Here is a 23,080-nt window from a genome sequence, read left to right as displayed (position 1 = left end):
CAGGGCAAAATCAGTACAGTTTGAAGACCTGAATACTCCAAGTTGAGCCATCTTATTTATTTGGATTAATCTAATCTAATAGTGAATTAGTAGAAGTGACACACTTTTTAGCAGCAGGAAAATCTGTCTTATTTTACAGTAAACAACAGTACGAGTACTCTTGTTAGGCTGTTTCCCACAAAAGAATTAGCTTTTCAGACAGCTAAAGCCACTCAGTTGTTCCAAAATATACCAAACAACTGGAAAGAAACCTACTGAGCCCTGGAAGCATATGGATTAAATAACTATTTGTTCCATATTTATTCAGAATTTGTAAGGGCACCTGTTTGTAACTTCACATACCATAAAACACAATTTGCAAACAAAAATGATGAAAATTGGTCTACTGATATAAAAGACCTGCTGGCTAAAATCCACTATCTGAGAGGAGATGTCCATTATTTTCCACATTAGTCATCTAAGAGTGCCCATCACTAATATTTACTCTCTTAGTAGATGCCTGGAAGGGAAACCAACAACTTTGTGGCTGTGGCAGATAAAACTGCTGGAGATCATTGGAAGACATGCATGTTTTAGGGCCAGATGTCACCAGCCAGAATCATGCACTCTTTCCACTCCAATCCGTTACAGACAACACTACAGAGTCACACCCTATAGTCCCTGGAACGAAGCAGTGGAGATACAAGATAACACAGAAAATCTGGGATAGCAGAATGAGAAATCAAGGAACATTTCTCAGCCTTCCTGTGCTAAATTATTACAGAGAAGATGCATTTCAGGTAATTTGCAAAAGTGTAAGATTAGGAGGTCAGTAGCAACAGCACAAACTGTCAATAACCATGGATGGGGTTTGTATTTTTTTCCGGGTCAGGGTGAACTGCCGCCAAATATGAAGCACAGAGAATTGCTGAAGGCATTACTGATGGATATCATGTTAATATCAGAATTAAATTCTCTAGACTCCACCTTAATATCACTTCACAGTTAACCAACTATAAAAGTACAGTGTAAGGTCATGGAATTCATATAAAATTCAGTTAGCTTAAGGCTAACTTCAGTATCTCAACAGTAAAGGGTAATTTGCTATCTAAGTATATCCATTTTATTCAGGAATAAATCCATACAGAGTGCACTTAACAAAAACAGATAAACTGACACTTTGAATTATCCTCCCAACAGAAGCACTGCCCTGGTGATATCAAGAAAGACAGAGTTCCTGAGAATACACTCAGAAGGCCACATTTACAGCCAGCTCAGTAAGCTAAACCAGAATCAGAAGCAAATTAATAATATCCAAACAGCATCTCAGAAACCAGGCAGTCTTAAATCAGAACAGTCCTAAATTCAACAAATGGATAATGGTTACCTCTTCAAAACTTGTAATAACATAGTTCTGCCAGGAAAAACAATGAAAAAGTTCTGGAAAGCCTTGCTTGCTCCATTCCTATTTCAAAGTAGCAATTACCTTCTTTTTCTTCTTTTCTTCTTAGAGCAAAAGTAATGGAAAAGAAAATAATCCATAGACACTTACCATTTAACACCTATTTGGCTGGCAATAATTACTGTGCATAAAGGAGAGTAAATATATCTTAATACTAGTACAGCAGGAAGCATTATAAGACAAGCAGAAACTCATTCTCTAATCCAAGCAAACAATGTAGGACTTCTCATTGATACATGCAGAACTTTTCCTTGCTTGGAGGGCATTAGGACTAGGAGCTAAAAGATGCTTTAGAATAAATTAGCACAACTATAAATCTGACAAGAAGATTAATATTCTAACTATGTTCACAATAATTAACTCACCAAAACAGTCCCAGAGTCATTATCCAGCTAGGGTAGAAATGGGAAAGTTTACAGCACCCCTGTAGATTTATAAGCCAATTAAGAGTGACCCTCCTCTAGATTTCATTAGAAAAGCCTCTGGTTCAGCAAAAGCTCACACATACAAGTAAAAAGTTTCCTGATGAAAGGGGATGCAAAGGATCTTTATCACCTCTATTAAATACTTTTGCTGTTCCCCTGAGAATTACATATTGCTATGGCATCCTCAGCTTCCTATCAACTCTCCAGCCCTCGCACAGCATCCTCACACCTGCAAGAAGCAGGACTGCCACTGTGGCACTTCTCCATGGGGTAAGCTCTGCTTTATACCTTGCATGACCAAGGTGTCATGGTCCAACATTAGAGAAACACTTCTAATATTCTGATATAGCTTTGGGCTTGGGGCTCACAGCCTCCCTTCTACCCAGAGCCATCTTCTGCCTTCCATGTGCAGTGGATGGCAGATTTGTAAGAAGTTTCATCAACCAACAGCCAGCAGCCAGCCACTGCTCGTGCATGTGTTTGGACACAGTATGAACTGTCCATGCTATCTATGCCATTTTACCCCTTCATTGCCTTTCTGCACAGATTCATTGTTCTAATATAAAAGCCTTCTCTGCCACCGTCAGATCAGTCTCCCTTTATCTCCAATTCCACAACTTCTCCTTCTCCTTTCAAAGCTTTGTATAAATAACAACTCTTTTCTCCTTTTGTTGCATACATCTATGCTTGTTTCATCCCCTCTCCCTTGTGCCTTCCTGTATAATTGCATTTTTCAGCTTTGTAGAGTATTTTTCAATACAGATAGCATAAAAATTGCTATCTAAAATGAAATAGAATTGTATCACAGTCTACACTTCTTTCTCAGTAAAATACACAATTTGGACTGACTCAAGTTGCGATGTGTATGCAGGTAAAGAAAATTCTGAATTATTCAACACTTAAAAACACTGAAAAATCATTTACTTCTTACAAGCCATAAGATTTATGTTTTATGTCTCCCAATCAATAGCTAGTGTGTCCACACATAGCTGATTTATCCATATTGAAAATATAATTATAAGTCTAGTTTGCTCTGAACCACGGAGTCCTTTTGTAACAAGATTATTTAAATACAAATGGGGTTGGAAAATTGGTTTTAAATGGCTAATCTGTCTTGTCTTCAACTCCAGCTGCAGAATTTACTAACATCATAAACACAGGCTGAGTGAAAACTTAAGAGGTTTTCTGATTCTCCTCGCGATCTGTCTATGCAGCACTCATTAACGGTGAAGTTGATGGGAGCTGTATGCATGCCATGAGAGGAGGATAATAAGCCTTGTAATCTCTATAAAGAGAAAGGGATTTTTACTAGTGATATGTCATATATGCTGGAGTGCAAGCATCTGTCTTATCAGCAGCCCAGTAAAGAATTTATGCACCCCAGTCTCAGATGCACTGAAGGACACCTTTGACATGTGGGTGGACAAAACCTATACCCATGTGACTGGAAGCTACTCAGAAGCATTACTTGCAATATGGAGCCTCAGACATTTGTGAAGACGTGATTTGGAAAAATTTCATTTGGGCAGACATCTGCCCACCCAAAAAGTAGAAAGGGATTAATGTGCTAGGTTTAGCTGTTAATTTTTTTCAGAGTAGCTGGTATAGGACTGTGTTTTGGGGTTTTGCGGGAAACACACTTGGTAATTTGGGGATGTTTTCATTATTGCTAAGCAAAAAATATCACTGAACTAAAAACAGCAAAGATACAGATTCCTAAGTCTGAAACTACCAAACTTGTGATAGATTGGTATAGTGTACACTGTCGCTGATTGTGACGGTAGAGGCTACCCTGGGGTGCTGCTTTCCTAACCCTGTGAAATGGTCCACTCCACTGCCTTGCCTTAAGTGAAGGGCAATGGTTCTTTCTTAGAGGTGTGCAATGCAGAACTTCCCTTACACCTATTCAACAGCCAGATGTTGAATAGCCTCATTTCATCCAAGGGTTTGGAAAAACCTCCAACATTCAGCTGGACAGCACACTTCTGTGTTTCTTCTTAGTTTGAAAAAAAACATACAGAAAGGATAACTGCCAATAAAACAGAAACACTGCAAAATTTGAGATTATAATTCTATACATGCTTCTGAAAGTCTCTTTCGCTTCCTTCATTGTGCTCTGAATGGCTCTCTAGATCTAATTTAATTCAGTGAAGCAAATCCAAAAGTGTCAGGAAAAAAAAAGCAAATCAACTTTCTCTTTAGTTAGAATAAAAATTGAACAGAAGGAATTCTTGATCTTCATTAATTCCATGGGCAGGCATACAAGCTCCTAAGTGTTAATGAGACTTGCCAGTTTAGGTGGACTGAAGTGTCTAATGAAAAGTTAAATGAGCCCACTTTGGATTTTCATTATCAGATATTTCCACCAGTGAAGTCTGGCAATGCATCCTAACAAACCCTTCAAGACCCCTGGGAACATGGAGCAAATGGTTCATCTGGACTGGAATTAAGTTACTGGCTTGTGTGGTCAGAGTGACTCCTAGAAACTAATGTGAGGGGAAAATTATCCAAATCCTTTCTTAGAGCTACCTTTTCCACATACAAATTCTATTTCATTTTTCCCCATTTATATAGAAAATTAACCCCTGTAGCCTATGGTGTTTTCCATTAGAAATATGTACAAAAATTACCTCTCCAGAGAGTAAGCTTCTAGATCTGCTGAAACTTTAGAACTCATATCAGGATCTGCCTTGAATCAACTTCATGGCTGATCACTCTAGTTAAAAAAAAAGAGTTCAAGATGTTCCTAAATGCTAATTTAGCATTAAATGCCTGCTAAGCTTGTTCTTACTCTCATGTGCAATATTAGGTGTCAGATCAGAAACTCATAAATTGGATCCTCAGGACGTGAAGATTCGCTATAGTAAATTCTATATGTTGTCTTTTCAAGTTTCCCTTTAAGAAGAAAAAAATTACAAAAGAAAATAAAAGTACAAGGGCTTCCAGAAAGGACTGAAAATTTTGACATGTAATAAAAAATTAATTTGTCTTAATACGAAATTTTAACAAGCCACATAGTATTTTCAGGCAAAGAAGCACTTAACTGACACCAAATCTGTAAAAATATCTCAGTTATGGATTTCTGATTCCCAAGGGTGGAAGTAAAGAGACAGATTAAATGATTACTATGTTCAGTCCAAAATTAAATTCCACTTGTTTAAAATACACTGAAAAAAGTATAAGTATCTGGAGCAAAGACAGCCTAACAAAACATTTTAAGTGATAGGCGAAGCACTTGACAACTTTATGACTATCTTAGGGCCAAAGTTGCCTTTCTAAAGGAAGAAGGATTTCCACAATCCCTAAATCAAACCATGATAAACCAAGGACAGTGACAATACAATGGAATTTAAAACCTCAGAAGTTAATCTCCCTGTGCATGCATCTCCATTGCCTGCAACATGCTCAGGGAAAAATTGAGCAGCCCTTCTCTTGTCTTCCTACTGCACCACAGCTCTCATCATTTGCAGCCACTTTGTTCTGGAAGCAAAGTCTGCTTTTGTGACATAGCATTTAACCAAAGTGTAAATCAAAGAAAAAACATAAGTCTACTTGGTCACTCTTCATGAAGAATCTGTTTCTTTTACCACCACATACTGCCATGCCACTGGGGCTGTTAATCTCAGAACCACAGAACATAGCACAGAAAGGATGCTACCATTTTTTACCGACTCACTAACAATTGCCATGTTCCGTACAAATGGAAGGCTTGTAAACTTTTCCATCCACACCTGTGGAGGCACTGCTACCCCATGCACTCCTGCTGACAGCATCTGGTATGGCTACACACTGAATTCGTGACACAGCAAGCATCAAGTCTGCATTAAAATACTAGGCAAAGCCTTGAGCACTTTTAGTGTATATGCTAAATCATCCCTCGACTCGTCCAGCTGAGGATCAATTTACCACCCATCTCCCCCAGCATGAGCTCTGTTGTTCTGGTCAAACATGTATAAGACATAGAATTAATTTCCATATTTCCTGGAGAAAGCACACAGGTGATTAGCCCCGTTTACCCTGATGTGCCTGAATCAAAGCCAACCAGGCACAGAAGCACGTAGGTCATTTTGAGTGCCCTGAGCATCCTCATAGTCTGAAAAACAATGTAGTCCTGAGGGCCTAAACTTGTATTACACAGTCAGTCAGTGACATAACCCATTTACATCAAAACACTGTGGAGTCACTCGGGTCGGCTCTCTCACTACTGCAGCACTCCACTGATGTGAATCTGAAGCTGTTTCTCCACATGCCAAAACGAGCCTGAACCAGAAAGGTCACGGGCCAAAGGCATTCACAATTCAGACCTACCCAGATGATGTCATCTTGTCTGTACTGTTTCCAGTTGCGTCCGGTGTCGCTGAACATCAGCGTGTAACTGGTTACCCAGTCTGAGCTCCCGTACCGGCCCTGCGTAGCGACCGTGACAATCTCCACTCTGTCCCCAAGATCAACCTGCAGCCACTGCTGCTCATTTGACTCCAGAGGGGACCAGCCACCAGCTCCTGGAGGAGATTAGATGAAAAGAAGTTAGATGACAATGACAGCACAAGGAATTATGTAGAACCACGTAATTACTTCGACTCATCACAGAGGACTCTAATTCTTGAACATGCGACTGTTTGTTCATATTTTTGTATTAGGAAATACGCTACATGAGATATGCTTCCTTCAGGTTTTCTCCATTAACCTATATTTCATAAGGAATTTCAAATTTCTAATAAATTTTAAGGAAATTTATTCTTTTGCAGTTGGACAAACATCAGTGAGGTTGGCACATCCCCTGTCACAAAAAAAGAAAAAAAATCATATATATTCCCTCGTTGCAATTTTGGGAATGCAGACTTGTAACTTCCAGTTTGCTTTGACATTTTTTTGCTATGTTTTGAAAGAAATGCAAAAATGTTAGTTATCTTTATTTGAGCCCTACTAAGTATTTGAAAGAATGGTTTTACTACAGCTTGGAAATGCATTTCAGATAATTTGTTATAAAGCTAGAGACCATTTGATTCAACAACTAAAAGTGCCTTCACACTGGAAAGTGGCCTCTCTTACCCAAACTTGTAATTCATGTTTGTCCTTTAAAAGTAAAGATATGTGCTATTGCTTCAATTCTTTTAGAGGTTAAACAGGTCTGCAGTAACACCAAGCCAATGAAACAGAACTGCAACCACTGCTTGCGTTTTACCACTTTGTTCACTATGAGGGCTTACGGTTAAAAGGTAAATCATTCCAGACTGGAATATATTATTTTATGTTCTCTTGCTTTCTTTTACACCCTTAAATTATAGGCTATGTTTATTTTCCTTCAGCTTGTTTCTACTTACAGACATTTATTCTCCGTATATGCCCAGCATTCACTTCAGGCTTACAAATAAGTGAACAGTGCAGCTGTGAAGAACATAGAAGTCATCAACAAAGGTTCCAAGGCAGCAAATTCTGAAGCTGCCTCTGCAACCCATCTTCTTTTTGGTTTGTCATTATTGATGAAGTTTACAAAAGCACTTATGTGTGACTACAGTGAACACGATCACATTGAGAAAGAAAGGGGGAAATACAGAGTTGATAGTGAAGGACTAACAATTCCTCATATAAACTACAGGAATGATTGCAAATAAGCATTCCAAACAAAATGCATCTCTAAACTTTGGTTATAAATACCTGGATTTATCTTAATATTTTAATCTTATTAACTGATATGTCTCAAAGTTGCTCCTTGAAGAGTTCATTGAAGTGAACAGAGTTGAAATATTAATAAATGTGGTTTACAATAAAGAACACAATTTCAATAACTTTGTACTTTAAAAAATGTCTTTGTTCTCCTAGAATGCATTGTACTACTCACAACTGAAATTTCTTTGTCTAAGAATAAATGTTAGAATTTTCATTATTTACAATACATTAATATAGGATTTATCTTAATTCCTGAAACAGAAGCATATCTATTCCACAGCTCAGAGTATCGTGCCTGCTCCCCCGGATGACTCAGTCTTCATTCCTCTACAAGAACTCTCCAGGGAAAATAGTTTGCAACCAAACCAATGCATACTGTTTGTTAGTGCTATAATTTATCTTACCCTTTTCAATCACAATAGAAGTTGTCATCATTGTGATTATTTTACCTGCCTTAAATAGAATATGCTGTCCCATGAGCATGCCATGAAAGACCTAATGAGAATATTAGGAACTTCATCACTCAATATTTCTCTGCCTACTTCATAACACTAAACCTAGATATAGCTTATATAAGACTGTAATACTTCCTATTAGAAGTCCTAATAATGTTTCTTCTCCAACCACCTTTTTTCTTTTTTTTTTAAAATGTCATATAAAGAATACTTCTGTCTGCCTTTAAGACACAAAATTTGTAATTGTATTTGAAGGCAACAAACTGCAGATTTCTCCTACACCAAATTGTGAATAATGTACATACAATCCAAAGGCAAAATTCCTTTGGCTTGTAATATCCAGTATCTGAAATAGACTCTGAAAACAATAGTTGCTGCTTTTTAGTTTTATTCCAGGAACTGACCTGATATAAAAATTTGGTTCAAAAGTTGTGATAACAAAGTTGTTTCCTTTAAGGCTCCAAAGAGCCTATCCTAGATGTTTTCATAAACATTAAAAGAAATCTGGGCATTTTTATCTTTCCTTTATTGGCTTTCTATAACATAAACAGCAACAACTGGATTGAGAAAAACACTTATAATAAATAACTTATTTGATGAGTTTCCCATTTAAAAAAATAAAAAGCTTTGCTTTCTCTGTTCGGGTTTATACATAAATTCTTAAGCCAAGCTTATTAGCACAGGTGCTTTCCAGTAGGATATCAAATATTGTAACTACTATATCAAATATCATAAATAAATATCTACTCTATGTACGTTATGCTCTGCCCCTTTTGCTGCAAGAAGTGGCAGGAATGTGATATGTTTTCCACAAAAGTGTTTGTCTTTACTATGCAGTGCTATTTTCCAGTTTGAGCACAGCGCCTCTGGCTTATAATTTCGAAGTCAAACAAATGATACACACTGAATGGAAATTTGGGAGATCTGTGGTGAGCTTGAGCTCTAAAACCACAGATTACATGGTTTCCCTGAACTGCATATCTCTTTATATGAGCAGATTTGTCTGCTGGAAATGTCACTCTTTAGATGTAAGCACTGCACGACACAGCACTGACACCTGCTTGTAGCATCACCTCTTCAGAGCTGGTCCTGCAAGAGATGTATCAGTTACAGACCATGCCTTTACAGAGTAGCTGCTTCATATATCTTTTCCAATGGAGAAAAAAAGCCCACTGTATTTTCCTCTCCCAAGCCTTCCATCATAACCATTTCCACAGATGGACAGTAATTCTACTGTTGTAAGAATGGCAGCTAAAATCCCTGCAACAGCAGAGCTGCATTGGCTGCATGACTGAGGGCAGAACTAAAGCTTTTCCCACTGGGCCTCTCTCACTTCTGCTAATAAAGCAAACATGTAGCTTCTGCTTGCTTTTGTGGTTATCCCAAATCCTCACCAAATACAGCTGTGAGTGCAAAAAATCAATAACTATATTTTCGTCCATATTTTCTCTGTTACACAGAGCAGGTGGCACAAAGGATACTGGATACTGCCACAATCTGTGTCTCCACATTTCTTTTATGCACATCATTCCTTATAGTGTTTAAATACCCCATCCCATACTTTTTCCGATAAGTAGCAAAAAAGCACATCCAAAGCATAGCAACTATTTGCAGCCATTTGCTCCTCAACCCACTAGTGAAGCTTGTCCTGGGGATCATTTGCAAGTGCAGACTCAAGACAAAGGACAAGAAAACTCTAATATGCAAAAACATGGGTTATTGGAGACACTATTTACAGGACATCAACCCCTTTGAACAGACACAAGCATAGCCCTGATATCCTTTTCCTGCAGTTGGGCACAAGGAAATTGAAGAGAACCATACAACTTTTAGTAAGAGTGGCATAAACACAAACCAGACAAAATTTGGCTTTAATTATGCCCACTAGATCTAAACATTTGTTTTAGGTAATCTGGAAAGTACTAATATATGAAGATGTCACACTGCCTCTCACATGAAAACAAGAGAGACAGGATACTCGATAAAGTCCACGTCTGACATTTTACAAAATGTCTGAGGGACATAAAATTTCTCCTTCTGCCCATCAGATTCCCACCTGCACTGACAAGATTCTGCACATTGTGCTACACCATCATTCCTCATAGTTCACACATTTCACATTTTCTATGGATCATTTCAAAGGAGACATTCAACATGGTATGGAGAAAATGTCCCAGTGAAGAAACAGTACCACAGGAATCTGATATATTGCTCATATTCTCCATGGCAAGAAACCAAAATGCTGGAAATATGAGAAAAGCAAAGATCTGATGGTTTCTCAGTTGGAGACTCACATGATTCCAAGAAATATGATCAAATACTTTTCTTTCTTTTTCAGGCTATTTGTACATTTTGTCGTAGTTGTTTCAAAAATTGCATTTAAGCCCAGTGTTACACAGTCAGTGCTTCTTGCTGTTCCCCAGGGCTGCTCAGGATGCCCATGCTTATTTGTAGTTCATTAATACAAAGCAAAAGGAATTATTATTTCCACCCTGCAGTGCCTTGCAAACAGCTCAACCGGCTTTAAATTGCACTAAAACTCCTGAACTTCCTGCTGTAACTAAGTGCTTCCCTGCTGCAGAATTTTACTTTAATGCCCAGATCAAACACTTCCTGGCCACAAAACAAATTCTTTTTGACATTATGTATGTTTTATATTCTCATACATAATTGCTTATACTGACTATTCAGGCTAAGAGCTAATAAGAATATAAAAATCTTAGGTGATACAGTGCTATTATAGCAATTTTCTTATTATTTTTTATTATTTATTTACTGTAAGCAAAAAGGCTACTAAATCCCTCTCATGGATAAATAATATATTTCATAACTTAGAATCACATTTATCAGAATTATATTAGCTGCTTTACTATTACAAGTACAGATTTATCAGCGTTTTAATTGAGCACTTTCAGTTGTTCACACTAAGCTTTACTCATGGGTAGTTTGTTGTAGGAGGCGTGTCCAAGGCACGGGGGACATGCCGGGCAGAGAAGCCCAAAAGAGCATGTGTCTAAATGGATAACCCTATTGGTTAGAAGGTCACATGATATCAGGGTATAAAGGGAAGCACCAAATTTGAAATAAACCTCTTTGTTCACCACCTCACAAGGAGCATGCTTCCTTCTTTACCATGTAAAGTACCTATCACGCTATAGTTTCTATGTTTGTTTTTTTAAACAGCACATTCCACTACCACAGGCCTTTTTTAAACAACAGCCTTTTAGTTACTGTTATCTTTTACTGAATTAACTTGATGAATTAGAACTTTGTATTGATAAAGGTCTGGGTTGAGTTTTATAAATTCATCTTCACTTGTTGCATTCTTATTTACATTAACAAACAAATTGATCTGTCTTTCTACCTGGAGGCACTGTTCCCTGCAGCACTGTCTTATCAATCAAACCAACTCATCAAAACACTCCAACACTATTAGAAAGCCATAGCCCAGTCCCTGTTAGTGAATGTTTCTTGTAAAGGTATCTACTGTTTGCATTCAAGTGACAGTCAAAGAAAGTTTCTTCAGCCACCATCTAGTACTGCTTTCTGCTCCAACTCAAGATGAAAAACTATGCTGGTTCTAGCACAAGTGACCTAGTTTTCTTCAAGTAGCTGATATGGGGCTTTTCCTTGGGATCATGCTGGAAACAGTGTTGATTATACAGAGATATTGTTGTTATTGCTGAGTTTTATTTTGTTACCACTGTGCTTACACTTAGGCCAAGGCCTTTTCTGCTCCTCACCCCAACCCACCAGTGAGGATGCTGGGGCGGGCAGAAGTAGTTGTGAGGGGACACACCTGGGATATCTGACCCCAGCTGACCACAGGAATATCCCTTCCCATGTGGCATCATATATTTCCCATATAAAGTTGGGGGGGAAAGGAGGAAGGAGGGAATGTTCTGAGTGATGGTGTTTGTCTTCCCAAGTCACCATTACATGTGATGGAGCCTGTCTGTCCTGGAAATGACTGAACACCTGCCTGCCCATGGGAAGTGGTAAATGAATTCCTTGTTTTGTTTTACTTGCACATAAGGCTTTTGCTTTACTTTTTAAAATGTCTTTGTCTCAATGCACAACTTTTATAACTTTTACTCTTCTGATTCTTTTCCCCATCCCACCAGGGGGGAGTGAGTGAGTGGCTGCGTGGAGCTGAGTTTCTGGGGTTGAGCCATGACACGTGCCCCACGTGGGTCTCAAAGGGTTTGAGATAATTACAGATTTGATTGGAATGTGCTAGATGGAATTTATAGCTGTTACTGCTGTTTAGCTATTAATCAGCAGGCTTCTGTGTTTGCCATGGGGCTTGCTTCCCTTACTGTTTATTAGAGTCTAGTGCTCATTAGTAGCTACTTTCTGCTTTCGCTGCTTGCTGTACTGCTTATCATCCAATTCTGCTGTGCCTGGGAACAGTTTGATAACAGCAATGGCCATGTGCCTGGGCTGGCAAATGGCCAGGGCATTGCTGCTGCTCCTGTGCTACTCCACTGGACAGGCTGGAACTCCAGTGTGAACTCCAGTTGAAGGGTCTGTGACCTGTAGATGAGTCCATGTGGCAAAAGGACACTTTGAAGGTCTGTGGCTGTGGATTAGCCCATGCCAGAGCAGGTACATCTCAAAGTGCCTGTGGCCACTGTTACCTCTGTACACAGCTGGTGCACCTCTGGAAGGGATTGAGGCCCCAGGATAAGTCCACACTAGAGAAAATACACCTTGAAGCATCTATGGCTGTGCATGAGGTCACGTTGAAGTATGTCAAAGAACATGGCCATGGCCAAGCCCCTGACAGAGAGACTGCAGCCATGGGTAAGGCAGGAGCAAATTTACTTCTGAAAGGACTGTGGGTAAGCCCATGCTGGAGTGAGTGGCTATGTGGGGTTACATTGTTGTTGGGGGTTAAACCACAATAAGTAGCTACATGAACTCTGCTGCCACTATATCTGCCCATTCCTGCAAAAGTCCAGGCAACAAAAGAATTAAGCAAGGTAGAATTTAGCTTCTAGGTCCCTGAGTTGGCTTCAGTTCCTCAGTTACCATGTAAGCCTTCAAAATATGAAATAAACGTTGCTGAAACAACTCCCTTAGGGCTTGGTTTCAATACTCTGTCTTCCTGTTCCCATGATTAGCGCTAAAGGACAACATGCAATACCAAATCTCTAAAAAACTACAATACCTTTCCCCTCACTACATGACAAAACTACTGTATGGCAGCTATATACAACCTAGTTCAATTTCTGACGTTAAATTGAAATCATTGTCATAATTTTAGATATTATTAATATCCCTTTAAAATACAGTACAACCAGAAATAATATTGACTTTGAATCTCTTCCTTATTTCTGCACATAAAATTAGTCTTTAGAGCCATTTGCACAATCTCGTAAGCATATCTATTCACCATCCCGGCCAGCAGCTGGAGACAAAGGCAGGGAAAATTCAAACATCATGCTCAGTGTTTACAACTTTCTTCTGTTGAGCAACTACCATATGTCTTTTTACTTGTTGAAAAACTCTAGTTCAAGAGTATATATATGATATAATAACTCCCATCTAACACTTCTCTAATGACCTAGCAACTCCTTCTCATTACTGATAAGCATATAAGAGAGAGCGCTTCACTGTCTTTCTATAGATTTATCCAATAGTGTTTGATTAAAACAGACACTTCGGAGATGTTTAAGAAGGAAAATTTTCATTTATTTTCAATTAAATTCTTTTTTTTCTAGGAGTATACTTTCTAATGATTCTTAAATTTAAAATCACATGTAATATAATAATACAGGCCTTTCAACCTTTACAGGCTCTAACTTGGGAATAAAATGGGAGCCAACAACCCAAATTTGCAGTGGGATGTCAAATGATGCCCTAGATACTGCCAATTTCTCTTTTCTGGTACCAAGTTTCATCCTAATAGTTTCTCCTTGTGTGCGAACTCATTATCTGGGCCTCAAACATTGTTCATTGCAGATGTCTGCAAAGTTTTTATCATATTCACTATTTTTACTGGAACTTTATATCTAGTCACTACTATCTTTAACACCTACATTTTAGAGTAGGGCCTCTAAACTTACGACCTTCAGGCTCTTAAAATTATGGAAACTCATCAAAAACAGAAAGATTATCTGAACTTCCTTAAGGATGTCTCTACAAGAGAAGTAGAGAGCTTTGAATTTAATAGAAGCTTTCTATAATAAAGGAAGAAATAGCTCCTACATAGCTCACTCTCAGAAGCATAAATTAATAGCTCTATTCAATTTGTCTCTTAATGCACTGCACACATACAACATAAAAAGTAACTCTTTGCAAATGTGCTTAAAAAGAATAATTTAGGCATTTCATACTGCAACCTTACCATCTCGCCTGTTGAGCTTTGCAAAGCTGGGACTGTGGGTACTGGAGAGCTCAGAGGAACTGGTAAGGGCTGTTGAAGGTACAGGAGATATCAACGCATCATCACAATTATCTAAAAAAAATACAAAAAACAAAACATAGAGGTCATTGTATGAGCAACACATATGTCAACTTGTGCTATCTCCAAGTGGTGTTTGTTTCTGTTTAGTGGAGAGACTGGAGTCAGAGCACAGTTGTGCTTGAGTCCTTGTGAGACTGAAATTTACCCTCCAGAACGACAGTCTGGCGGGACAGCAACTGAGTGAGAGCTGTTGTTAAGACATTGAATACTTCAGAAGCTGAAAAATACTTTCCTTTCAAAGAATGAAATTTGATAGTCTATGCTGCAGTTAGAGGGTAATGACTTATTGCAAAAGCCACTGGAAAAGTTCAGCAATGCCCTGGCAGACTTTAGAGGACAACCCAGGTGGTGTGTTCAGTAAAGTTTTTCCACAGAACAGGTATGTAATGTAGGAGTTAGAACTTCACTATTTCTGTGTAGAACTGACACTGGGACATGCCACCTGGCCTTTTGCAACATGTAAAAGTGTGTCCCGCGCTTCACAAGAGTCACATGCTGCACTATGATCACAAAACCTGAACATTTCCTTCATTTCTTCCCCAAGCTCACACACAGATGCACAACCAAATTAGTCTTGTTCACTCACATGAGTAGCTTCTATGTCTCTCCCCTCTTTCTTTTACATCTACATGAGGACAGATGGGCTAGGCTAACATTCAAGTTGAATCTTTGATCCCATAATATTTGAAAAAAAATGGAATTAAGTAGAGTAGGTTTCCTCATTACAGTGCTGTCATATACACACTCAAGAACATAACGTGGGGTTTCAGCAGGTAATAATAATAATAAACCCCTCTCATTTTTAACTGAATATCCCATAGAGCAAACATGGATCTAATTACTGGAAAAATCCTACAGGTCAGCAGAATCTCGGGCCACTAAAATGTTCTCTCACTCAGAGTGTAAATATGCAACTTGCAAGGATTGGGAAAGCAGGGGATGGGAGAAAGGGAAGAGAAATAATCCATTCATGATACTTCAGGGCTACAAAAGACCAAGAATAAAAGCAAAACTTGCTTTATGGTTATGACGACAAATTTAGAATTTCTTAAACTAGGTGATACCTTTTCCGTAATGAGCCAGATTACACTAAAATATTTCTCATCTCTTTTACAATGACTCTTTAAAACTGTACAGATATTTTTGTAATCAAAATCCAACTCTATATGAAAGACAATCAGTATAATCAATATAATTCACATCAGTGTATTGAATGATGGATATCAAAAAGCAAACTTCTGTACAGAACCTTTTCCATCTCTTTGATTACCAAGAGCAAAAAAGCCTAATGAGATCTGCAAGTTAGACAAATTAGGGACAAGTGTGCCACCAATGTTGTAGCCATGAGGATAATTACCCAACAAAACAAGTTACCATGGTCCTGAGCAAATTCTCTATGACTTGTACCGTTTGAATTGCAAAGAGAACTTCTGACTGCAATGCAGAAAGGTCTGGGGAGGGCTGGTCTCCTGGTACACCATGAGATCATGTCTTAAATGTTCTATGTGGACTTTAAAAAAAAGGAGCCTGTAAATTAAAATAAGGGTCTTAAATTCATTGTCAGTTACAACATGAACAGAGACTTGAGCAAAAATCTCAAATGGTGAGTGTATCAGGGCACTAAATTCACCCAAATTTCTGCATTCTTTAAAAACCAACAGAGGGGGTTGGAACCTTTTAAAAGAGAAGGTTCTAAGTCTTAGCAACAGACCTACATGACTATTCAGCAACACTTAAAATGTGAAGCTGGAAATAACTGAATGCAGAGATTTCAGTTTAAATAGTGTTTAGACTGCTGGCTCTCTTCACTCCCCTGTGGTTACTTCTGGACCACAAGAGAACTCAGCACATCAGCCTGTGCTCCACAGTTGCTCATGGCAAGAGTCTCAGTGACAGTCTCTGGGTTCTCACTTCTCCAAAGGTAGGACTGGATGCCTATGGGACACTGAGCGTCTCAGCATCGCAGCAAGAGTAAACAATTTCAGAGCAACACATTTTTCCCTGGGATCTCTGGAGGCTCTAGCCTGAAAAGTGACAATTAGTTCTACCTACCAGAGGCTTTGTCTACATTTCCACATCCTTTGTTTTTGTCCCCATACACACATATCTGGATCTTTGCTGCTGTTGCACTACAACACCACTTTCACACCAAATTCTAGGATCCCTATTTTTTTTTCTTCTACAAAAGAAAGGAAGGAAAGGAAGAAAAAACAGACCCACTACATCTAGAAATTCTTCCCTCAAATAATATCTAACTATGTAAACATGTTAAGTTTAAGGCTTCAGCATTTAGGACAGTTAAAAATTTGATGATAGTTCTGAGAGCACCAGGACTAATGCAGTCCCACTTCCAAGAGATAAGAGAGTAACGACTGATTGACTCCGTGCTTGCAGGAATTTCCTCCAAGTGAAGTTTATTTTTAATGGATACTCTGACAAGATGCAAGATCACTCTTCTGCCCTTCCCTCAGTCAAAACTAAACTTGCAACACCAGAGGTTGCACCGACAGCTCTACATGCACAGACCAACAGTGCAGGACATGGTACAGTTTTTACATGCCAAATGAAATTTCAAAGTACAGTATAGTAAAGTGCTTGAGATGCTTCAGTCCCCTTGTACATGTACAACAATCCAGATCACATGCAGAACAGCTCTGATGCAACCCTTGTTGGAGACCATACATGTACAAACTGTATAGATTTGAGATTGATATTTCTTTGTAAACTTAGCTGAAATAGATTTCAAAAAGGTGGAACAGTGAGGATCATCCCATTGGCTCTGCTTCCATGAGAAGGTAGTATTGAAAAAACAAACAAGCCATCCAACACACACCTCTCAAGATTAGAAAACTCTCACAGAAAGGTTGTTATTATCATATTTCCTTTTGTGATGGGCGCAGACAAGAAAGAGATGAAACATTTTGTGCTTATGCAAGATCAGAGAAGATCTATGGTAAAACCAAAAGCAAAGCCAACATATCCTGATTCCCACCATATAATCCCAGCACATACATTTCAAGAGACTTTGTCTCCCCCACTTCGTGCGACAGAAAAAAGCTATTATTGCAGGTGCTCCCGTATTTATAGTTCCTGACCTATAGTTCTTTTCGCTTTGGAAGTCTGCTTGTCAGAACAGGAATTTTGCTTCTTTGAGTCAACTGCATTATATGTCTGTTAAAAACATTGGTTTTAACAATGAAAAATTCTACACTACAGAATTTAAAACATCTGGATGCTTATGAAAGAGCATTTACTAGCCAGTTTTCTCTCCCGTGTTTCTTTGTCAACAAGATAATTAGCAAAGAAATAATGACAAAGGTCTAATTGTATCTATAAGCCTTCATGCAAATAACACAATAATACAGATGTTTACTTGCATTTGAGAAAACGTTGCTGACCTTGAATATGTTGACTTCTGAGAAAAAAGCAATTATGGAAAGCATTTAGAGTATGGTGTATTACTAGAACTTTCATAAGCAATCTTGCTTCAGAAATGAAGAAAAATATTTATCTTTATTAACTTGTTTTTTCTGATTCTTATTCACTAATGATTTTTATAAAATAATGATAAATTAACAAAAAAACAAAGGAGAAATTCGTCAACCTGTTATGAAGTTGTTTTATTGATGGGTTTTGATTCCTTTCTTGTAGCTTTAATTGCCTTCCAAATAAAAACAAGGAAATCTTTTCTCCCTCTTTCCCCATGTATTTTAATTTAAGAGAAATTTTTTCAGACAAAACCACAAACATAATTTTTATTAGTTCAAAAACATCTAAGTAAGATAACTAACTCTTAGGTTCCTTCAAAACATGCCAGATAATACCAGCTTTAGCGATTAGCACACAAAACAGAACTTCAGAAAAGGCCTTTTTTCCCAAATATCTGAATAAGCTCTGTATTTTGTGAAAGTGTGGTGGTTTGAGACCCTCAAAAATCCAATTTCCAAGTCGAAGCCCCCCTCCCACAGTTTGTTTCAGTGTGAGAGGGTTTTTCCAGACATAACACAAGTCAGTAAGGGGGAAGGGAATTATATTACAGTTTATTACTTACACAAATTAATAATATAATACATTATATCCACAATTCTAACTATCCTATGGTAAAGCAATATTTTCACATTAGATCAAATCTCTCCTTTCCCTCCAATAAAACTTCAGAAGGGAAGAAGAAAATATCCTTTCCACTGTCAGGGCAGCAGTGTCTCTTCTCTTCAAAGCAGCAGTCGTAGCTGGAGTCGTAGCTGGAATGTCTCTCTCTCTATTACAACACAAGGGGTCTTCTCTCACCCCCCGGCCCTTTGGCTCCAGCCAAAGGTCTCTCTCCCATGGACTGCGATAACTGGGACAAAGGCTCACCTCACCACGTCATATCATGAAGTGCAGGGCATCTTCGTGACAGTCCCTTCCTCAGGGGATTCAAGCTCCTCCTGAGTCAGAACGTTTAGGGCAGCTCTCAGTTCAGTCTTTGCCCCAAGCATTCTACCAGAGCTCCTTTGCTCTGTCTCAGCTGTCAACATGGCAGCAGTGGGGGGGCAAGGCCAGTTCCCCTGCGTTCCTTCTGCCCGTCCTGATCCAGCTTCAGAACATGTCTGAGCTTCTTAGCTCCTCTCTCTGGTGCTGCTGCATTTCAGGACTCCCTTCAAATGAAAGTCCATCCCCTCCTTCTAAAAGGAATCTCCAAGGGTTTTGGGAAAGTAATTCAGTCTTACCCCAAAACAGTCTCTACTGAGTTTTCTCTGCTCTGTTGCCAGCTCTCCCTCCTGCAGGACATCTCTGCATCTCTCAGCCTGGCTATGTGCCATCTCTGCTGCTTGTTATCTCTTTTGGCTCTCGGCCACAGTTCTCTGTTCAGTGCTGCTCTGACACCACTTTCAGTGTCTCTGGCTGTCCACTCACAGCAAGGAAATTTCCTCCAGCTCTTAGCTACAGTACTTGGCCCAGTTTAACACTGTTCCAGGTTCCTGCAGCCCCCAGCAAGGCTCTTGGCTCCTCTTCTCATGGTCTCAAACTATGGCTACCTCTCTTCCAACTATGTCATCTCCCTTCTTTTCCGGCCTGTTGCAATATGTTGATTTTCACAGTAGTGAAATGTAGCTTCTGATTGGGCCCTACACCAAGAACACCACCCCCTTGGGGGTTACCACTTTCTAACTCCAAGGGAAAACACTTTTTTTACCCCACGACAGAAAGCCTTTGACATCTGTGATAAGTATAAAAAAAAAAATCACTGAGAAAAATGTATACAAGTCCTAGAGAGATAGCATTTCAAATGCTTCTGAAGAATAACAGGTTTCTGAAATACAGATAGCATATTACCAAAACTGAGTTTGCATAGAAATCAGAGATTCACACCAACTTTACTAGTTCTTGTAGTACATGTTTTAACTTGGTGTTGGTAGGCATGGCATGATCCAGTCTGTAACTTTCTTCAAGGCCGACCCAGCATTCATCCACAGCAGTTGGTATAAATTTAGAAAATTTCTGATTAGTGGACACTGAAGATATTTAGAAAATCATAAACCCCAGAAACCCATCATAGTGACACTAATTTTTCTTACAGCGTGTCCCTTGAAGAAGAAGGGAAAATTATAACCCAGAGACTGATGTGGTTAGGTCTCACGGTGGAGTCCAAAAGACAAATTCAGAAGACAGTAAGTGACACGCCTCCTGCACCATCCTGTGGTAATAAAAGGCTTTTTAAGGGACAATAACTGCTTCCTGTAGGTGCTCTTCTTCAAGTACACAGGGCCTGGCATGTCACTGGTCACATATCTCTGCTGAACCAGATACAAGTGGTGTAGTGAGGGCAGGAGTACTTGTGACCAGCTGTGCAAACCCTTGCCTGAAATGTGATTCCTGAACTTCAAAGGTAGTTTAACCAGGGATTCAAAAAATCACACGGACCTTTTGCCACTGTTAACTATTTAAATACAGATATATCCATTTTATAGTAAACATGAAGGAGATTTCGGGGTAAACCAGAGGCCTTGTAGCTTGCTCTTAGAGGTCTCGCTTGGAACTTAAACGTATTTTATTTGAGACTTTTGTTGCCAAGATATAATTTTATTCATTATTAAAATACCAGCAGAGTTACAGATGGTACTGAAGTTAAATTGTGTGCATCATTTTGATTGCAATTGTAAATTGTGTCTGTACTGGGATTTGAAGTTGAAGAGATTCACTGGTATTTATAGGCTAGATAAAATTCCTCTTAGCATTACCCACTTAATGACATACTTTGTTTTAAAGACATAAACCATGCATTTTGTACTATGCCTCTAACAGTCCTCAGGAGTGATGACTGATGCTTTTCACTTCATCTGTTTTTCTCCTGCCTTCTGTAACTGCAATTCTCATTTAAAAATTCAAGAAATACATACTTGGACTTACTGTGGAAATCAACCTTCACTATTATAGTCCAGTGAGGTATAAGTGTATGGGAGAAGTAGGAGTTTCTGTGAGTGCTAAAAAAACACACACACAAAAGACACAGACAGTGCAGTAACATGGAGTATGGCTACATGTATGGAAGAGATTATTTCTGTATCAACAGTCCCCACAAAAAAATCTCACCGGACTACAACATACTACTAGGTTCTACTACCATTTTTACTACCATGAATATCTTAATATCTTAGTAAATGATTTTTGAAAACATGAACAGAAAAACAACAATAAACAAAAAAACAATTAAACCCCTTGTTCTTCTCTAAAAAGAAATTCCTTTTTTCCTCCTTTTTTTTTCCCTAAAGACTGGCTACATGTACATGCACAGATGTGAACTCCATCTGTTGGCTGAAAGGCATGGCATATTTTTCGAGATATAAGACACTAGAGAAAGTACTTAACAACACAACATTCCTTTCTCTTTTCTTGCTGTACTGCAAATAAATATCAGTAGTTAAGCTAATCATGAACTCTTCCTAGGTGACTGTAAATTACATAAGTATTCTTTCATATGCCTGTAAAGGCATAAAATTATTATACAATCAGTGCATTATAGAGTATCTTTTATGATACAGTGTGCACATATAACCTTGTCTCACAAAAAGTGGTCAAGTCTAATTTTGAATAACTCAAGGGGCTCTCATAACACTGATTCAATAGTGGGTCTTATTTTTTTACTGAAACAAGCATGTCTGTCGTGTAACTCCTACTCACAATAACAAGTAGGAATAGAAATTGAGGAACAGAGAGGTCACATGACACTTGGGTTCAAAATGTGAATTTCAAATAAACATCAATGCAGCTCCAGTAAACTAATATGCAGAAACAATTCTTGTTTTGAGAGGGTGAAAAAACATCAGACTAAGCCAACTACAAACAAAAATTAGTTAAAAAAAAATGGTCTGAATTTTAAGGAACAAATATTCTAAGAATCCAGTTCTGTCACAGTCTGTGTCATTTAGTTGAGTCATAATGTCTGCAGCTACAAAATGAAGATACTCATCACTTTATCTTATACTATATGCTTTTCATTATATCAGAGTCTCTTTGTAGAAAAGGAATGTGATGTTTCCAATGAACAGCAAATCCATCACAGAAATCCATTGAATGAGAGGATAGTCTGATATCTCTACAATTACTGAAATCACTCATATGGAAAATAAAAAAAGACCACAACAAAAGGATGTGCTGACTCTGCCTTTCAACATTCATATTCCAATGAACAACCTGTAAAAGCATATCATTGTCCAAAGCCATGATTTACTCTCAGCGGTTATAACAGCAGTTGCCAGGCTTTCTTACTACTTCCTTCTCAGAATATAATGCTTCTTGTGCCTATTTGGCTCTCCCTTCAACATTTCTGAGATCCTGTTAATATTAGAGTGCTTTGGTCTTTGACCTGAGAGCAGAAAGCTACAAAGCTGACCCAGCAAATGGAACAGGTTTTATACCTGAAGTTTGCCCTTTTGACATGTATTACACTTCAGGGAACAGACAGCATAAATCCCTTCGTACCATAGCAGGAAAATGTATCCAAAGATTACCCTTCTGTACAGGAAAACACAGGCAAGAGATTTTGTCAGCACAGGGCAGTTTTTGTTATGCTATTAAAGAAAACCATGCAAGAACTTTTCTATGGCCTTTTCTACAATCCTTTTCCATGGCCACGCAGCATCACATCAACATAAGCATAGTTTTTATCCTGGCCTACATGAGATTTGTTACTCGTGCATTTCAAATAAAGTTTGAAAGTTTATATACTCCAAAGATCAAGACTGTCTTTTAGCATTTCAGAAGTTATAGCAGTGCTCACTAAAACAGAAACTCAATCCCCTTCAGAGTCGTCAGACTTTGGTACAAGCATGGTCTGTTCACCACAGGTCATCACTGAAGGAGATCAGGGCTCCATCAATTAAACTATTCCAAAAAACAGAATGGCATTTGCCTTAAAATACGGTAATACAATAAAAACAAAACTCAATTTGCAGGGAAAAAAATGCTAATGTATGTGCACCCATCATCAAGGCTGCCAGGATCATTATTAGAAGAAAAACAGAAATCATCAGAGACAGTTGGACTGAGTTCTGTAGGCATTTACCAACAGAAAATTAAAATGTAGAGGGATACAGAAGATTTTCTGATGATGTTACTCAGTGTTAAGATTGTTCAG

At 38.5% G+C, this 23,080-nt stretch overlaps 1 protein-coding gene across 1 annotated transcript in view; it reads right to left on the bottom strand.

Annotated features, from left to right (window-relative positions):
• The window catches only part of CNTNAP5 (contactin associated protein family member 5), a 284,130-nt gene that overhangs the window by 199,064 nt on the left and 61,986 nt on the right, over positions 1-23,080 (bottom strand). The window contains exons 2-3 of the mRNA XM_051786918.1: positions 14,344-14,454; positions 6,175-6,368 (exon numbers count right to left, since the gene is read on the bottom strand). Coding sequence (XP_051642878.1) covers positions 6,175-6,368; positions 14,344-14,454 — 305 coding nt within the window. The remainder of the gene's footprint in view (positions 1-6,174; positions 6,369-14,343; positions 14,455-23,080) is intronic.

The sequence above is a fragment of the Manacus candei genome, unplaced genomic scaffold (assembly GCF_025592945.1).
Source record: "Manacus candei isolate 608988 ecotype Guabito, Panama unplaced genomic scaffold, ASM2559294v1 h1tg000023l, whole genome shotgun sequence".
Lineage (NCBI taxonomy): Eukaryota > Metazoa > Chordata > Aves > Passeriformes > Pipridae > Manacus > Manacus candei.
Note: the sequence above shows the minus strand (reverse complement) of the source record. Positions and strands in the feature narration are given on the sequence as shown.